The sequence below is a fragment of the Pollachius pollachius genome, assembly GCF_949987615.1.
Source record: "Pollachius pollachius genome assembly, chromosome: 3".
NCBI lineage: Eukaryota > Metazoa > Chordata > Actinopteri > Gadiformes > Gadidae > Pollachius > Pollachius pollachius.
Genome location: NC_136936.1, coordinates 10,281,772 through 10,296,718, shown reverse-complemented (window position 1 = coordinate 10,296,718; position 14,947 = coordinate 10,281,772). Strand labels below are relative to the sequence as shown.

Here is a 14,947-nt window from a genome sequence, read left to right as displayed (position 1 = left end):
CTCAAAAGGAAGAAAAAAAGAACAACTCGAATATAATTGAATCATTGTGTACAAAGGAGTCACCACACATTTCTAGTGTGTGCCTTTGTGTTTATATTTGACGGGGCGCACATAATGTCTGCCTGTCTAGAAAGGTGACAGTTACCAACGAAAGGACACCTTTGTTAAAAGTCGTGCGAGAAGATGAGTCGGTCACGAAATCAACGATGGAATGCACCATCTTGCTTTTTTTTAATGTATCATATAATATAGGTCTCGGTTTCAATGGTAGTAAACAAAGAAATAGTGGGTCTCACAAAGTGTTGTTTTTTTACTCAAATGTATAGAGTTGTTAAACAGGGTGAATCATCTGTGAAATACATGAAGTCTGCTACTTCATGCTAAAAAAGCTTTTCCAGAGGGGTAAATTTTCTATTGGCTGTGCACACTAGCTTGAGCGAGTGTTATGTGTGTTTTGACAATGCCTGACAACACTCTTCGTACTTGGCACCTATGGAACGCAATGTGTTGTTTTCTTCTAAAACCTTTATGACTGTCTCGAATGCTTCGGGTCGCATTTTTTTTTACTCGCCGGCAGAAGTGCTCCTGCTTTACGGGGGTTTACTTACCCTCTTAAACCCTTCTTACACAGGCAGGCGTTACACTGAGCAAGCTGAGTAACTTGTGATGAGCTGGTGGTTTTGTTTAGTGTTTTGTACTTATATTGTGCAGTCTTTTACTGTGTTGAACCGTTGCTGAGCACACGGTGCTTGCGTTCTCTAACGGCCCTAAATATATAATAAATAAATACTTTGTACTTACTTACCTGCTTTACCTTCTGCTTCCAGACGCCGTGTTCCAGAACCACTCTCGGCTCAGGACGCCACCCCTCGCCCACTCCCACTCGCCCAACCACCAGCACCACCACGCCGCCTCCGCCAACTCTCTGAACCGGGCCACCTACACGCCCCGCAGCAACCCCAGCCCCGCGCCCACCGATAGCTCCGCCCCTCCCGACGGCCCCGCCTCCGGCGCCACCGAGCCGGGGGGTGGCACCCCGGACAACTGGCTGCTCAATAGCAACATCCCACTGGAAACCAGGTAACAATGGATACCATCTGCCCCCCCGCGCCATGCCACAGACACACTACAGGCCGGGGGACTAGGGGTTGGGGCGGGGGGGGGGCATGTGTGTGTTGGCCGTTACGTTGTGTATCGCGGTACTGGATATGTCCTGGCGCCAAGTTTATCCCGAGGTGCAGCGGCTGAGGGGATTGATGCAGTTGAGTGCGGTTGTAGGTTTATTTAGAGTAGTATGGGTCTGGTGGAAGAAATTAAGAATACCCTGTGTACATAAAAACAAAACACATAATGTTGCGGAATAAACGGTATAGCAGTTTTTTACAAAAAAAAAAGAAGAAATAAGCAAAACAGAATCATTTCGACAATTTTTCTTAAATGGCTGACGCTGAGGTCAAAACAGAGGTTATGTTCTCTTGTACACAGCTTTCTAAATTGTCCCACAATTCATTTGCATGAAGGTAGTGAGCAACAAAGCCAAACCACATCAGCAAACAATCATACTGCTAATACGCTTTTACGAATTGCCTCTTTTTTTAGGAGACAATGCCAAATAAAAAACAGAAAGTAATTTTCCATAAAGTAAGACCTTCTATATTAGCCAAGGTGCTTTTGGAACTTCACTGGCGGAACAATTACAATCACACTGCTGGATGTTGGATGCGGCACTCTCGGTGAATGACTCGGTAGGATTCCCCTCCGAGCGCGCTCTGTACGTCCACTTCAGCCCAGAGATTTCTTTATTTCTTATCAATCAGTGTTCTCTGGTTCTCACTGGGAGGCCACCATCTGAGCATGAAGTGTTATTGTAACGGAAAGGCACTGCTGTCGGCTCGGCGTGAAATCACAGGTGTCAGGACGGAATCAAACCCAATACGCCACTAATGAGCTCACTACTTCACAGGTAGCTGGGGGAAAAGGTGGGAAAAGCTATCCAGAATGCAACACAGAAGCTTCTCAAAGCCGTTTAGAAAAAAAGAAACTATAAATTATACAAATCCACCCACATATTTTTGTAGCGTTTTTAAGATAAAGGGGAACAAATCTTTGTGTTTGTTTTTCTTTTTCAGAGGCTTTAATTACCGGCATACATTTAAATGAATTCAATCACTCTCAACGTTAAATCGCGTTAGCAGCTAAACCACCGCTGACGGGAAAAGCGCTAACTTAATTTTTTTTTGAGGGGCACAGCTGAGCAGCTTGCTGTGAGCAGAAGCTCTGACACCTCCTCTTCCCCGGCTTGTCTTTGTGGAGCGGTTCAGTCAGCGGGAAAACGAGCGTTCACTCCGGCAAGCGGAAGGACAGGGAGTGGCGTAATGAGTGATTAAACGTCGTATGGCGCCAAAGTTAATCTCGCGCAGGTATTCCCACAGGAGCAGCAAGAGACAGATGCCGAGGAGGGAGCGAGATTTGCAACAGGCGGCGCCGCATTGCAAGCACACGCTAGCACACACACACACATACTATCACATGCACACGAAGACACATGTAGCACACACACAGCCACCAGACCCTTGGAAAGGAAAATAGATCAATTATTAGAATTCCACTGATAAAATCAAAACTATTAGTAATATCCACAGGGGAGCTGAAACATTGCCTGTCATTATAACTTTGTTAATTGTCTTATAATAGCCCTCTGCTCTTGCTGCTGGGGAACGGTGTGGCTGTGAGGGCCTATTTCTAACCCAGACAGTCAGTAGGCAGTAGGCCTACCAGGTCAGAACAGTAGCCAAAAGGCCTAGCGAGTCCAGTCAGTAGCTCATGGTGGAGCTGCTCCCCCTCCAACCTGCCTGTTTCCTTTCATCCTCCATCCAATCATGTCCTCCCTCTCACCCTCCTCATTAAAGTATTATGCTCCCCCTCCTCCTCGGAGAACCAGCTTGGCCGGAGGTTTTAAACATGCTGTATGGCTGCCGTCGTTCTCCCAGGCACCTGAAAAACAAGGCTTCCCCTCCCTTCCCTGTCCCGTTGACCGTTGTGGGCTGGGCACGCCCATCGCATGTGGGCAGTTCATTTCTCCATCGCATCGCTGCTGATGTTCCTCATGGAAGACCGGTCTCCAGGGAGAAGCGTGTTGTGGAATGACAAAGGAGAAATGCCTGCTTTTTAGGGAGGAGGGGAGTGTGGAAAAAAGCAATTACCCTCCAGATGTGGTTTTGTGTTGGTGTTTTAAGGAATTTGATTAATATAATTGTGAAACGAAAAACACAAACAATTGTATTAGTCTCTGTGCTTTTAAACACAAGCAGACGTTTTCTCATTAAGGATATAAATATGTTTTTTTGTTCAATGTATAAATGTTTATGTGACGGCCACATGCCGCATGAAAGAAACTCCTCATTGGAACGGAGTCTGTTCCATTTCACTCGGCTCAAGTCATATTATCCTTGAGATGGCCTATGTGGAGCGATGTGTAAGTGATTTGCATTGTTTTCTTTCAATTACGACGTGGAAGGAGCCAGAATACTCTAATGTTTATCAGAGAGGAGCGTGACGCATGCAGAGAGGGGCAGGGCACGTACAATACCAGGTATGGCAGTGAGAGAGCGCCCAGTAGAAGTAGTTCCATAAGGGCTTGGATTACGCCTTCTGTCTTGTGCCGCCGCCGTGTCTCGTCGCCATTCCCGTGACGTCACGCGTTTGACCGTTCACTGTGTATGTGTTGTGGCCATGCCCTGTGTTTCCTTTTGCACGCACATCTCACCCCAGCCCCGCTGTCCCCGTCTGTCTGTGTCATGTGTGGTGTGTTGTGTTTTGTGTGTGTGTGTGTGTGTCTGTAGAAACATAGCAAAGCAGGCATTCCTAGAGACTTTGCAGGACAACCTGATTGAGATGGACGTGCTGGCGTCAGCGCAACGTGAGGCCGCGTACAACCACGGGTACGTTGCATGACTCCTCCTCCTCCTCCTCCTCCTCCTCCTCCTCCACCCCTCGCTGCACGATGCTTCACACCTGCCACTTCCTCATGCTTTTATTTTGTTGGCTTGCCCTCAAGTGTCTTGTGTCCAAACCTTTTCTACAGCCAAAATACGTTTTTTGCCGGAATGCTCTGGTCTAATTTATATACACTCTGTACACCCTTAGCACATTGAACATGTCACATTTGATATTATGGGATGTTTTTTTTTATGCCTTTTTAAAAAAGGCCTTTTTAAATACCTATGAAAATGTTTTTTTTCTTTTTCTTCTATTTCTAAATCACAGTCGCCATGTATTTTCCTGTCAGCGAGGAGACGGTTTTGGGGAGGGTTTTTTGTTGATCGTTATCACCGAGGGGATGGATTTAGAGACTATCCGTGTCGTACATTAGGCGTGTGACATTAAATCTGATTCATGTCCCTCAGTCGCTACAAAGCGACTCCGCAATGCCTTTCACTAGCAGAGATTTGGTGACGGCAGCACGTCGCCCGTTGACTCAGAGATAGGCAGTTTGTAAGACGCCCGGACAAACACAACCCGCTGTCCTACTGACCTGTTCTTCAAGGACGAAAGCACCCACCAACCGCCACCGTCACACTACTGCCGACCGCCAAGGCCCCAGCTGTGGATCAACATATAAATATATAAATATGATCCATAGTGGCTATGAATTAATATTCACCATGTTGGCAGGAATTAACAAGGTCCCGTCGCGGTCACCAGCCCTGTAAATTAGATTTGGTATTGATTCACAGCTTTCGATCGGAACGAAACCCAATGTTCCATAATATCCCTGCACTACACGTGGAGGCGCGGCTATGGTAACGACAGGAAAGGTGCTGGGAGGCAGAATTAGCAGTTAGCTGTAATAACCGTGGGACCCAGGGATTTATGCGTTCGGTGGACTGACTTAAAAAACGCAAAGACATCCAGGCAGACATGGTCAATGGACAGAGAGCAGGAAGACAGATGGAGAGACAGACAGACGGACGAAGAGGCTGTCCATGGGACAATAAAACAATGAAAACAAAAATATCCAGACATTTTTCTGTTCCTGTTAAATTGGGTTTCTCTTCAACCCAAGCTCATGTTCATTTTTTCCAGGCACTTCCTGTTCAAGCCCGGCGGCACCTCCCCCATGTACTGCACCACGTCCCCCGGATACCCCCTGACCTCCAGCACGGTGTACTCGCCGCCGCCGCGACCCCTGCCGCGCAGCACCTTCTCCAGGCCGGCCTTCAGCCTCAAGAAGCCCTACAAGCACTGCAACTGGAAGTGTGCTGCGCTCAGCGCCATCCTCCTCTCCGTCACGCTGCTCGTCCTCCTGGCCTACTTCATCGGTGAGTCACCTTGGGTCTCCCCCCCCCCCCCCCCCCCCCCCCAAAACCTCTGGCCAGATGGTCGGCTCCTCCGGCCAGCGCCAATACCAGAGCAATACCCTCCGCCAAAAGCCCTGAACCTCCTTCTCTGAACCGACAAGCTCCACCCCCAAAGCCGCTGTACATACCACTATACCCTATAACCAACACCCCTAGAACCTATAACCACCACCTCTATACCCTAGAACCACCAGCCCTAGAACCTATAACCACCACCCCTATACCCTATAACCACCAGCCCAATAACAACCTACCCTATACCCTATACCCACAACACCTATACCCTATACCCATCAGACCCATGCCCACCACCACCATACCCAATAGCCACCACACCGAAAACCGTCATCACGCCTAGACCCTATACCCACCACCCACATACGCACCATCCCTACACCCACAACCCCCATTCCTACTACACTTCACCCACCACCCCTATACCCAAAGCCACGGAGAGCCTAAAAACCTCAAACCCCTTCCCCAACAACCCCCACCTCCCCGCTTCCAACAGCCACCATCTCCCCACTTCCAACAGCCACCACCTCCCCACTTCCAACAGCCACCACCTCCCCACTTCCAACAGCCACCACCTCCCCACTTCCAACAGCCACCACCTAATCCCCCACCACCCTGAACCCTCCTTCACCTCCTCCCCTGCCTACACCAGGGCTTTGGGTCTGGGGATGAAAATCCCTGGCCCCTATTGTGTTCCTGCTAATATCCATTTTAATGGTGTGGCTCTGCCCGCATGGCGGCATGCGTGAATATGGTTATATAGATTGAGTCCTCTACCCGCGGAGCTCATCAGGAATAACATTACGGCTCCTAGATTGGACGGAGGGACTCGGAGGGTACCGGGCTGGGGGTGGTGGGGGGTTGTCGGGGGAGGTGGTCCTCTCATGATTAGGGCAGACAGAAACAGAGGTAAAAAAGATGCGAGACACCAGCTGTCACACCTTGAGAGAAATCACATCGAGGCGTTTGATTTGAGACGGGGTGGACCCCCACTACCAAACCATCTCCCCCCCCCCTAAACCACGACCAGTCAGCTCTCAAGTTAGCCCATCAAGCTGGGCTTCACCCACCGAGAACCCCGGGGGTGACCCAAGCAGATTTGCAAATGCTTGTTTCCCGAGAGACAATTGACCCAATTGACCTAGAGGAAGAAAGGGCAAATAAATGCATTACAAGGGAAAATAGGGTTCGTCAAAAACTAGTGGCAGCCATTGGCGTCCAATGGAGAATGTATATCCATTTTGATTGATCAATGTTTTCTGTCATCCTCATTGCTATAAAACAAATCGCAAACCACCATGTAAATAAGATGTTTTGAGTGTAGATCTGACACCAACGTTGGTAATGAGGCTAACAGCGAGCTGTAGAACTCATCAGGGAGAATGTTTAATTATGAGCAGCGTTAACTGGGTCAGGCATGGGGAACGGCAGTGTGTGAGTGACAAGGAGAAGGTCGAAGGTTGTGTGCTTCTGGGGGAAGCGTGGAGGAGGAATGACATTGAAGAATCAATGTCAAACCGGTATGCGCTGAAAGAGGAAAAACACACCTCAAAGTTGCTCTCACGGAGAAAGACTATTCCTGTCTCTGAGAGTGAGAAACTTGCTCGGGAGGGAGAACGCGCTAACAGAAATGAAATGACTTTGGAAATAATTGTACCCTGGTATGTTGAACTTAGCCATCCTGTCTCTCGTACTTTTGTGGAATATTTAATTTTCTCTATTTCCACAGCCGTCGTGTATAGCGATGGAATTATATTTCATACAACTGATGTATGTAGTTATAACTGACTGAGGGAATCAAATAGTTGTCTTTGGGAGAGGGAAATAGGCAGAGGTGTGGGGATCATTTGTATGAAGCAAGCTGGGAAGTGTCCCACCATTGCTACACCACCTCCATCAGGGAGATAAATGGACTCCAAGACGTTTGTTATAAATATGCATTACGGCGTAACGATCGTGAAAGCTATCCTTACCATTCCACCCCCAGGGCTCAACCGACTAAAATCGGATCATTCATTTGTATCTCTATTCTCCACCACCCAGGATCGTTTAAATGGTTTCTGCTCAAACCCGGAGCAGCAGCTGGGCTGAATTGCATTGAGATCGAGCGCTACCATCCTAGCTTTCTAGCAGTCACGGCTCCTGCTAGCATGTCGCGGCTACTTAAAAAGGCAGGGTGGTTCAGCGTTGATGTGTCCTCGTTTTTTCCCGTGGATTGTTTAAATGGTTTCTTCCTCCGCCGATATAGAGCAGCTGTTAGTTAAAATCCCATCAGAAGTCATGTCATCAAAGGCTCATCACGACGGCGCTGGTTCATGCGTGCTCGCTCGGATCAGCCAGGCGTAGGAGGCGGCGGTGGTGAGCCCTTGTTTTGGCATCGGCGGCGGCTCTGGGTTTGGCTCCAGATTGTGCGGAGGACTTTGGGTTTCTGGCCCTGGCAGGGTTCCAGAGAACGCCATCAGTGAGACGGCGCTTAATCATTTGGATGTAATTATACCCCACCCAAAATCAGACCATCTCCCGGCACACCTCTCGCAAAGCACGCCGGAGACCCGGCACTCACCCCAAGATCTGCGTTTCCAATCAAGAATAAGGGCCGTGTTTAATTAAAGGCTGATGAGAAAATATATTTAATTTGAAGTGCAATTAATTATGGGGAGGGGGTGGGGGGGCCATGCTCTAATTGGAAACTCTGGGTGAGATTTCTAATGAACCCAATTAAGTCGGGTGACAGATGTTTTGACTTGCTGTTTGGTTTTTTACGACAGCCCCGGCCCCTTGTAAGTCACCACATTTTAAAAGTGCTTAAAAGCTGGGGCGGCGGGGGGAGAACGCGTGATGGCGGTATTTTCTCTGTGGTCGTTCCCTCATTAGCGCTTTAAGCTACGCCGTGCGCCGGTGTAAGGTCATCAGCGTCCCTCCGCGCTCTCTTACAGTCTCACCAGGTAGCAGGCATCGGGCGGAAAGGGCGAACCGCAGTCAGGGTTTCCGCGGCGAGAGCACTCGACCTAGAAGAGGTCGCTGTGCAGCGGAGCGGTCGGCCGAAGTGTTGCCGTCTGCGGCAACTTTAGAATAGCATTGGTCCTCTGTTGGAGACCGCCGCTCATTTCCTTTACAACAGCGCTGTTGTTCTTTGAGTGCGTTATGGCATTGGTTCGTCTATCGCATCAAATGAAATCCCCTTTTTAATTTTGATTAGCATTCTTCCTTCATTGTTTAATGCCTTGCTTGAGATAGCCTTGCATCTTTTTATCGAAAGAAAATAGTTTTACTTCCAATTGGTATATTTCTCTTTTCTTTTAAAAGTGCTTCCTTTACTTTTTAAAACTAATTTTACTTCAGTTTAACATAGTTCCTTCACTGCATTATTCCAATTGTTTTTTGGTTTACTATAGAGTTGCTTCTTTACTTTGTAAAAGCACTTCTTCTTTACTCGTAAAAAACGAAATCCTCCTTTCACTCTAGACAGCATTACTCCTGCAGAATACCATTTCTTCTCCCAAGAGCAGTATTGCCCCTATACTGTGAAATAGCATTGCATCTATATTGCAAAATTGCATTGCTCTATATGAGGGTTTTCTGCAACACGTTCATGGTGTGGTGTGTCCAATATGTACTGTAACAGATTTATCTCTGTTCTTAAGGCGTACTCCTTTGAGGTGTGATAGGTCCATATATACAGGTTTCCCTCTGTGGATCGCTGGCTGACAGACCATCAGGTGCTGCTATTAAGAGAACTGATTCGTGAGCCGTACAGGTCGTTTAAAGTGATTGAAAAATGGTTCAGTGCTTTTGATAAACGGACTTGTGTAGTTACTGAAACTGTGCTATCTGGCTTTCTGTCTGGCGTGGTTTTTCTATATGCTGCCTCTTTCTTTCCTTTTTAGGGCATATAAACCTTGGCTTCAGCGAAAAAAAAATCAAGCCAAGGTTATCTCAATTGCTGATACAGTGAAAATAAATAAAACCGAGGTGTGAAGTCACAAACAGAAGCTGGGCATTTATTTAGAAAACGACAATACCATGTGTATTCTGGTTATTCCAGATACCTGTGTGGACTGTGTTTCTGCATGCCATAAATGCTATAGGTGTTGTGAAATTTATATTTTCTAAAATACATTTTATGTTGATAACATTTCACTTTTTGGAGTACTGTACTTTGTTTTATGCTGTTATAGTGTGAATAGATTTTTGATGATGCATTGCCAAAACGTGATGGGAATGTGTTAATGGTAATGTAGAAAATAAGCAATCAAAGGTTCCCACACTCAGCATTTATTTACCGGAAGCTTTCCAAAATATTGAATCAGCCATATGGCGACTGATACAAGCCTCATTCTCATTGAGAATAAATCAACACTCCAGATCTAATTTCTGACACCAATTACCAGATTTCCCCCAAGCTCCCGGACGTATTCTGTAAACAGCCCCGTAACATTTCCTCTTTTACCGTGCATCACGGTTAGCACCTGTAAATGTAAAGTAGATGTGCTCATTACAGCAGCATCTCTGACGGGCGTACGCTTGAAGGATTGGCGTCCGTGAGACACGGCGACGGAAGACACCGGGGCCGGGGGGGCACGCGGCCCCCCTCTCGAGATCGGCGCCGCCGCGCTTCTGTTCCTTAATTGACACATGGCGTGACCCTCTTCCCTTCCACGAGATAAGCGGGAGGAGGGTCGCGACACGCGGCCGGGACAAAACGGGCAGCGCCGCGCATGGGAGGGACTCTTGACATGTCGGTCGCAATCGGCGGCAAACACGGAGGACACTGGCCGCCTTTTAGCCGACAGCGACACTGCTGCCGGCGTCTCGGCCGGCGCCGGGTCCCTCATTAAAACCACCTTGTTATGTCAACACCGTGTCTCCGCCTTTGTTGCTCTCCTTCCTAGTTCTCTGCAGCCAATTTAAAAAGCTCCATATCTCAGAGTCCGGAGCCCAGCGGGCGAAAGCGCTGTTTGGGAGTTTGAGAGAGCCAGGGATTCTAGGTGAGCCGCAGCTGCAGATAAAAAACTGGTCGATGTACCCGCATATGGCACGGATACAGAGTAGACACTGAAGTCGATCGGTGGTGGGGGGGGTGTAACTCGGTTCGCGATAAAGGATGCCACCCCCCTCCTTGAGTAGGAGTCGGGGGCAGACGGCGTCCGAAGCACACATGATTTTCTTGGGCATTTGAAGTGACACTTCACTGTGAAACACACTCTGTCCCTGTCTGCCCAGAACTTCGATTCACAGTGGCCAGCTCATCTGTATACTGCAAAGGGACCAATCATGTCTATTTCCTTCACTGGCTCTCCATCCCATAGTCTCAGGAAGGGCAGGACGAAGCGTGCGGTAACATAATGGAAGCACACTGTATTGTACTTCTAATACGGACATATATAATGCAAAATAAATCGATGCATATCTACGTTAAAACTCAATCCTACATCTACCATACTGATACATATGTATATAAAATAAAATAAATGCATAGGTAAACTTACACACACACACACACACACACACACACACACACACATACACAGTCAACGGATCATCAGTATCTAGAGTTCTGCCTTACGTGACCAGTGGTAACAGATAGAGGTCTCTGGGAGAGCGAGTGTCTGTGTGTTGATCAGCTCTCCAGCCAGCAGCAGCCTGATATACTGCCGGTCACGTTGATGTCACGGAGGCTTCAGTCGCTCTCCAGTTAATGGTGAAGTCTGCCTGGCCATGGCTGCTTTTATTCTGGAGGGATATCACAGATGATACTTTCCCCTCAGCCCGCAGAATTAATGAAGTGTGTGCATCACTTTCCGAAGCAATTTAAGATTCCAATTTATTTGGTTTATATATATATATATATATATATATATATATATATATATATATATATATATGCGTACTTCGGATTTACAAGCTTTGGAGTATATTGGAACATTTCAGTTATCTTTGCTCTCGCAGACGTGAAAGCCCTTTGGAGTCGCATTGCGCTATACATACAACATTTGCATCTATTGCCTTTTTTTTTGCAGGACAAACTGCATTTGTCCTGATGAATTGTGTTATTCCACTGGTGTCATGATAAGGGAGGTAGCTCCCCAAGTCGCGCGAACAGACAAATGAGTTTGCTTCACATTGTCGGACTCGGGGAGACGAGAGAGGAGAAGACATTTCATTTGTTGTCCATTTTAATGTCAAAGAATCACTCGAGAGACGGGAAGTTGGTCACTTGGACTGGTTTATCTGCTTATTGAAAACAAGAAAGGACGCAGATTGTGTTTTATAAACAAATGAGCGGTCGAAAGTCGTCTTCAAGAAAACTGTTGTTCTTGGAGAGCCATTCCCATGGCCCCGCTCTTCACCGGTAATGCCTGGTCAAATGGAATAATCAAGTTCTTGGGATCAGCGTTAAGTGACCAACAAATCAGTAAAATGGCTGGATTGCATCTCCTCGCCTTTTTCTGCTGACTGCTAACTTCCAAGGTGGCTTTTGCCTTGGTAAGCTCCTCCTGTCCATTCTCTTATTGGTCATCTGTCATGGTCAGGACCCTCCCTCCTGCCCTATCACCCCCCCTACCCAGTCTGTCCACCAGTCCTTTGTTCCGGAGGACATTCCTCTGTCAACATTCACACAATCTTACTGCTTCTGATTCGTGTTCACATTCAAACAGCCTCGGAAGCTCATTTGCTGACCTGGTGCTTTGCAAAGGAATTAGTGAACAGTGGGGGGAAGAGGGGAGGGGCAGGGCAGCCAAGGTGCTGGTGGGGGGGGGGGGGGGGGGGGGGGGGGGGGGGGGCGTTGTTTCAGGCAGCGTACCGCTGGGTTCGGACAGCTGTTGTCCTGCGAGGTCAGGACTGCATTTATCTAGGGAACATACTTGCTCAGCACTTCTGGAACAAAGTGAGACAACGTAAACCATTATGCCCCTTGTAGTGTCGTTCCTCTTACTGCTACGGGGTGCATATACTCCTGGAGTGGACCTCCACCAGATGTCCCCTGTGTACGAACACCACAAACAATAGCGTAAATGACAATGTGGGCCCGTGTGGATACTCAACCCTCTGGGGACGGGGGGGGGGGGGGGGTCTAGCCGGTGGTAAATGTTTAATCTGAAGCCCCGGGCCTGTCGTGTTCAGGAAGGTTTAGGGGTGAGGTAATGCATTGACTGACTGACTGACGCTTTGCTCTCCTCTTGGCAGCCATGCATCTCTTCGGGCTGAACTGGGACCTGCAGCCCAGCCGCCAGATGTACCAGCTGTCGGAGGACAACAGCAGCCGGCTGTCCTTCCCCACCGACCTGAGCCTGCCGCCGCTGGGAAACACCGGGCTGGACATAGCCGGCCGCCGTGGCAAGGATGACGGTGCGTACATGCAAATAATGTGGTTCTTTCACAACGTTCAGGACTCTTTTCCCCGCTGGGGTGGGATCAATCAATGTTTCCGTCTTGGTTCATTGTGCATTTTCATGCCTGTGTTAATTATTCTGTGACAACCGGGGGATAATCGGGGTGGAATGACGAAAGAAGCTTAAAAAGTTTCCGAACCACTCGGTAAGTTTGCCAATGACATTTCCGAGCATGAGTGCGTTCTCTCTCTCCATGGCGACTGTGGTCCAGTTTCACATGGAGCTGGCAGGGAGGGGGAGGAGAGGTCTTAAAGGAGGGGTAGGGGGGGGGGGTTGCGTGTGTGTCCATAGATGTGTGTGTTGTAATCCAACAGCTATAAGTGGGGGGGCTGAAGAGTTCTGTTTGTTCCTGGAGAAAAAGAAAATGGGTCAGCTTCCGGGGACCGCGTATCCAGGGAGCCGAGAGGGGATTAGCCTGTCCCCCCCGTCCCCTCTCCAGAGCCCGGGTGACCCTTTCATCTCCCCGCTCCGGTCCGACGTTCCTGGCAGACGAAGAAAGGAAAAGCGTGTGCAAGAACCAAGAACTTCTTCTTCTTCTTCTTCTTCTTCTTCTTCTTCTTCTTCTTCTTCTTCTTCTTCTTCTTCTTCTTCTTCCCCGGCTAACTTCTGCTAGCGCTCCGCTAGAGCAAATAGGCTCCCGGGTCGTACCATGCGGTTCAGTCGGGGGGGGGGGGGGGGGGGGACAATAGGTACAAGATCATGCCATTAACATATAAATGACTCCGGTGCTTGTCGCGTTCGTTTAGCGGGCCGGCTGGGGAGAGGCGACCGTGTGTTCAGCTAACGCTGGCTAGGCAGCGGCAGCCGGCGCTACAGAGCTTAGTCCTGGCGTGACAGCCGTTGCTGAAGGAAAATCAATAGGCATGGCTTTCTAAATAAGTCTCCGTCTGCGCCCGCTGTCGCCAGACACATTGATGATCAATCCAGCGCTTGAGCAAGGTGATTCAGACGTCTCCGAGGCGCGCACGGGTGACCGTCCTCCCCTCCGCCCACCCGCTTCGTCGCGCACTATGCGCTGTCACGTGCGACGTGGAAACGTTTGTCGGGGTGCGGACACACCCACGATCGAGGGTGGAATGGGCGTGGTATGAGTGTGTGCCTTGTGTGGGTGCTTGCATGGCGCTGCTGTGTTTGGTGTTAGAGTGATGCTAACACTAGAGTCAAACAAATGTCAGATGCATAATAAACAAAATAAATGCTAATAATAGAAAACAAAGCATTAAGGCCTTAATTAAACGACAAGGCCAATTTTCAATGATCTCATCTGATGATTTATTTAGACAAACGGATTTAGCCAAGGCTAATGTCCTGCATATACACAGACACACACACATGCTGTATGTGTGTGGCTGTGCAGGACATTAGCGTTGGCTAACTCAGTTTGTGACATACACACACACACAAACACATACACACACATACATTCATAGGAACACAAACACACACACACACACACTCCCACACAAATATACACACACTTACACATACACAAACACTAGCAAGAGCACATACACATTCCAAAGTGCACAAACATATATTCAGACAAGACAACAAATTATACCCACAAACATACACACAAACAAAGCCATGTGCAGCAGCAGCAGCGTGTATATGTGTGTGTGTGTGTCACGTACTGTATGAGTCATGTATCGCGGGCGCGTGTCTTGGCATTATCTGGGTCTGATCTGGGAGATGGGGACTGTTCACTTGTCGGGTCTGGTAAACCTGCTCACCGCTGATGTCACTTTTGAGGAGGCAGCCATCTGCCATGTCGTCCCCCTGTCCCCACCCCACCCCCCGTCCCCACAACGCACACACACACACACACACACACACACACACACACACACACACACACACACACACACACACAGATACACACACACACACACACACACACACACACATCTCCCCCTCTGTAGTCCTTTGGGTGCGGAGGGTTCTGGAAGGTCCTGGCGTACGCATGTCCGCCCTACTCTACATCATGGAGGGAAATTGGCCATGGACCGAGGCGGGCAGATGTAGAACTATTTCCTCCGAGTCCATTGCTAGGTGTGTTAAGGATCGTAATCTAGCTGGAGGTGTACCCCTAGCCTCTGGGACAAAAGCAAGAACAAAAGTCGTAATAGTACCGCTGTTTTATTGTAACTTTTGTGATCTATAAATCATGGTTTGTCG

The 14,947-nt window shown here is 48.5% G+C and overlaps 1 protein-coding gene across 1 annotated transcript in view; it reads left to right on the top strand.

The window, feature by feature from the left end:
* Positions 1-14,947, top strand: part of tenm4 (teneurin transmembrane protein 4) — a gene marked incomplete at both ends in the record, with an annotated part of 154,725 nt that overhangs the window by 44,042 nt on the left and 95,736 nt on the right. Inside the window, 4 exon segments of the mRNA XM_079732971.1 lie at positions 828-1,080; positions 3,843-3,941; positions 5,086-5,321; positions 12,564-12,725. Coding sequence (XP_079589097.1) covers positions 828-1,080; positions 3,843-3,941; positions 5,086-5,321; positions 12,564-12,725 — 750 coding nt within the window.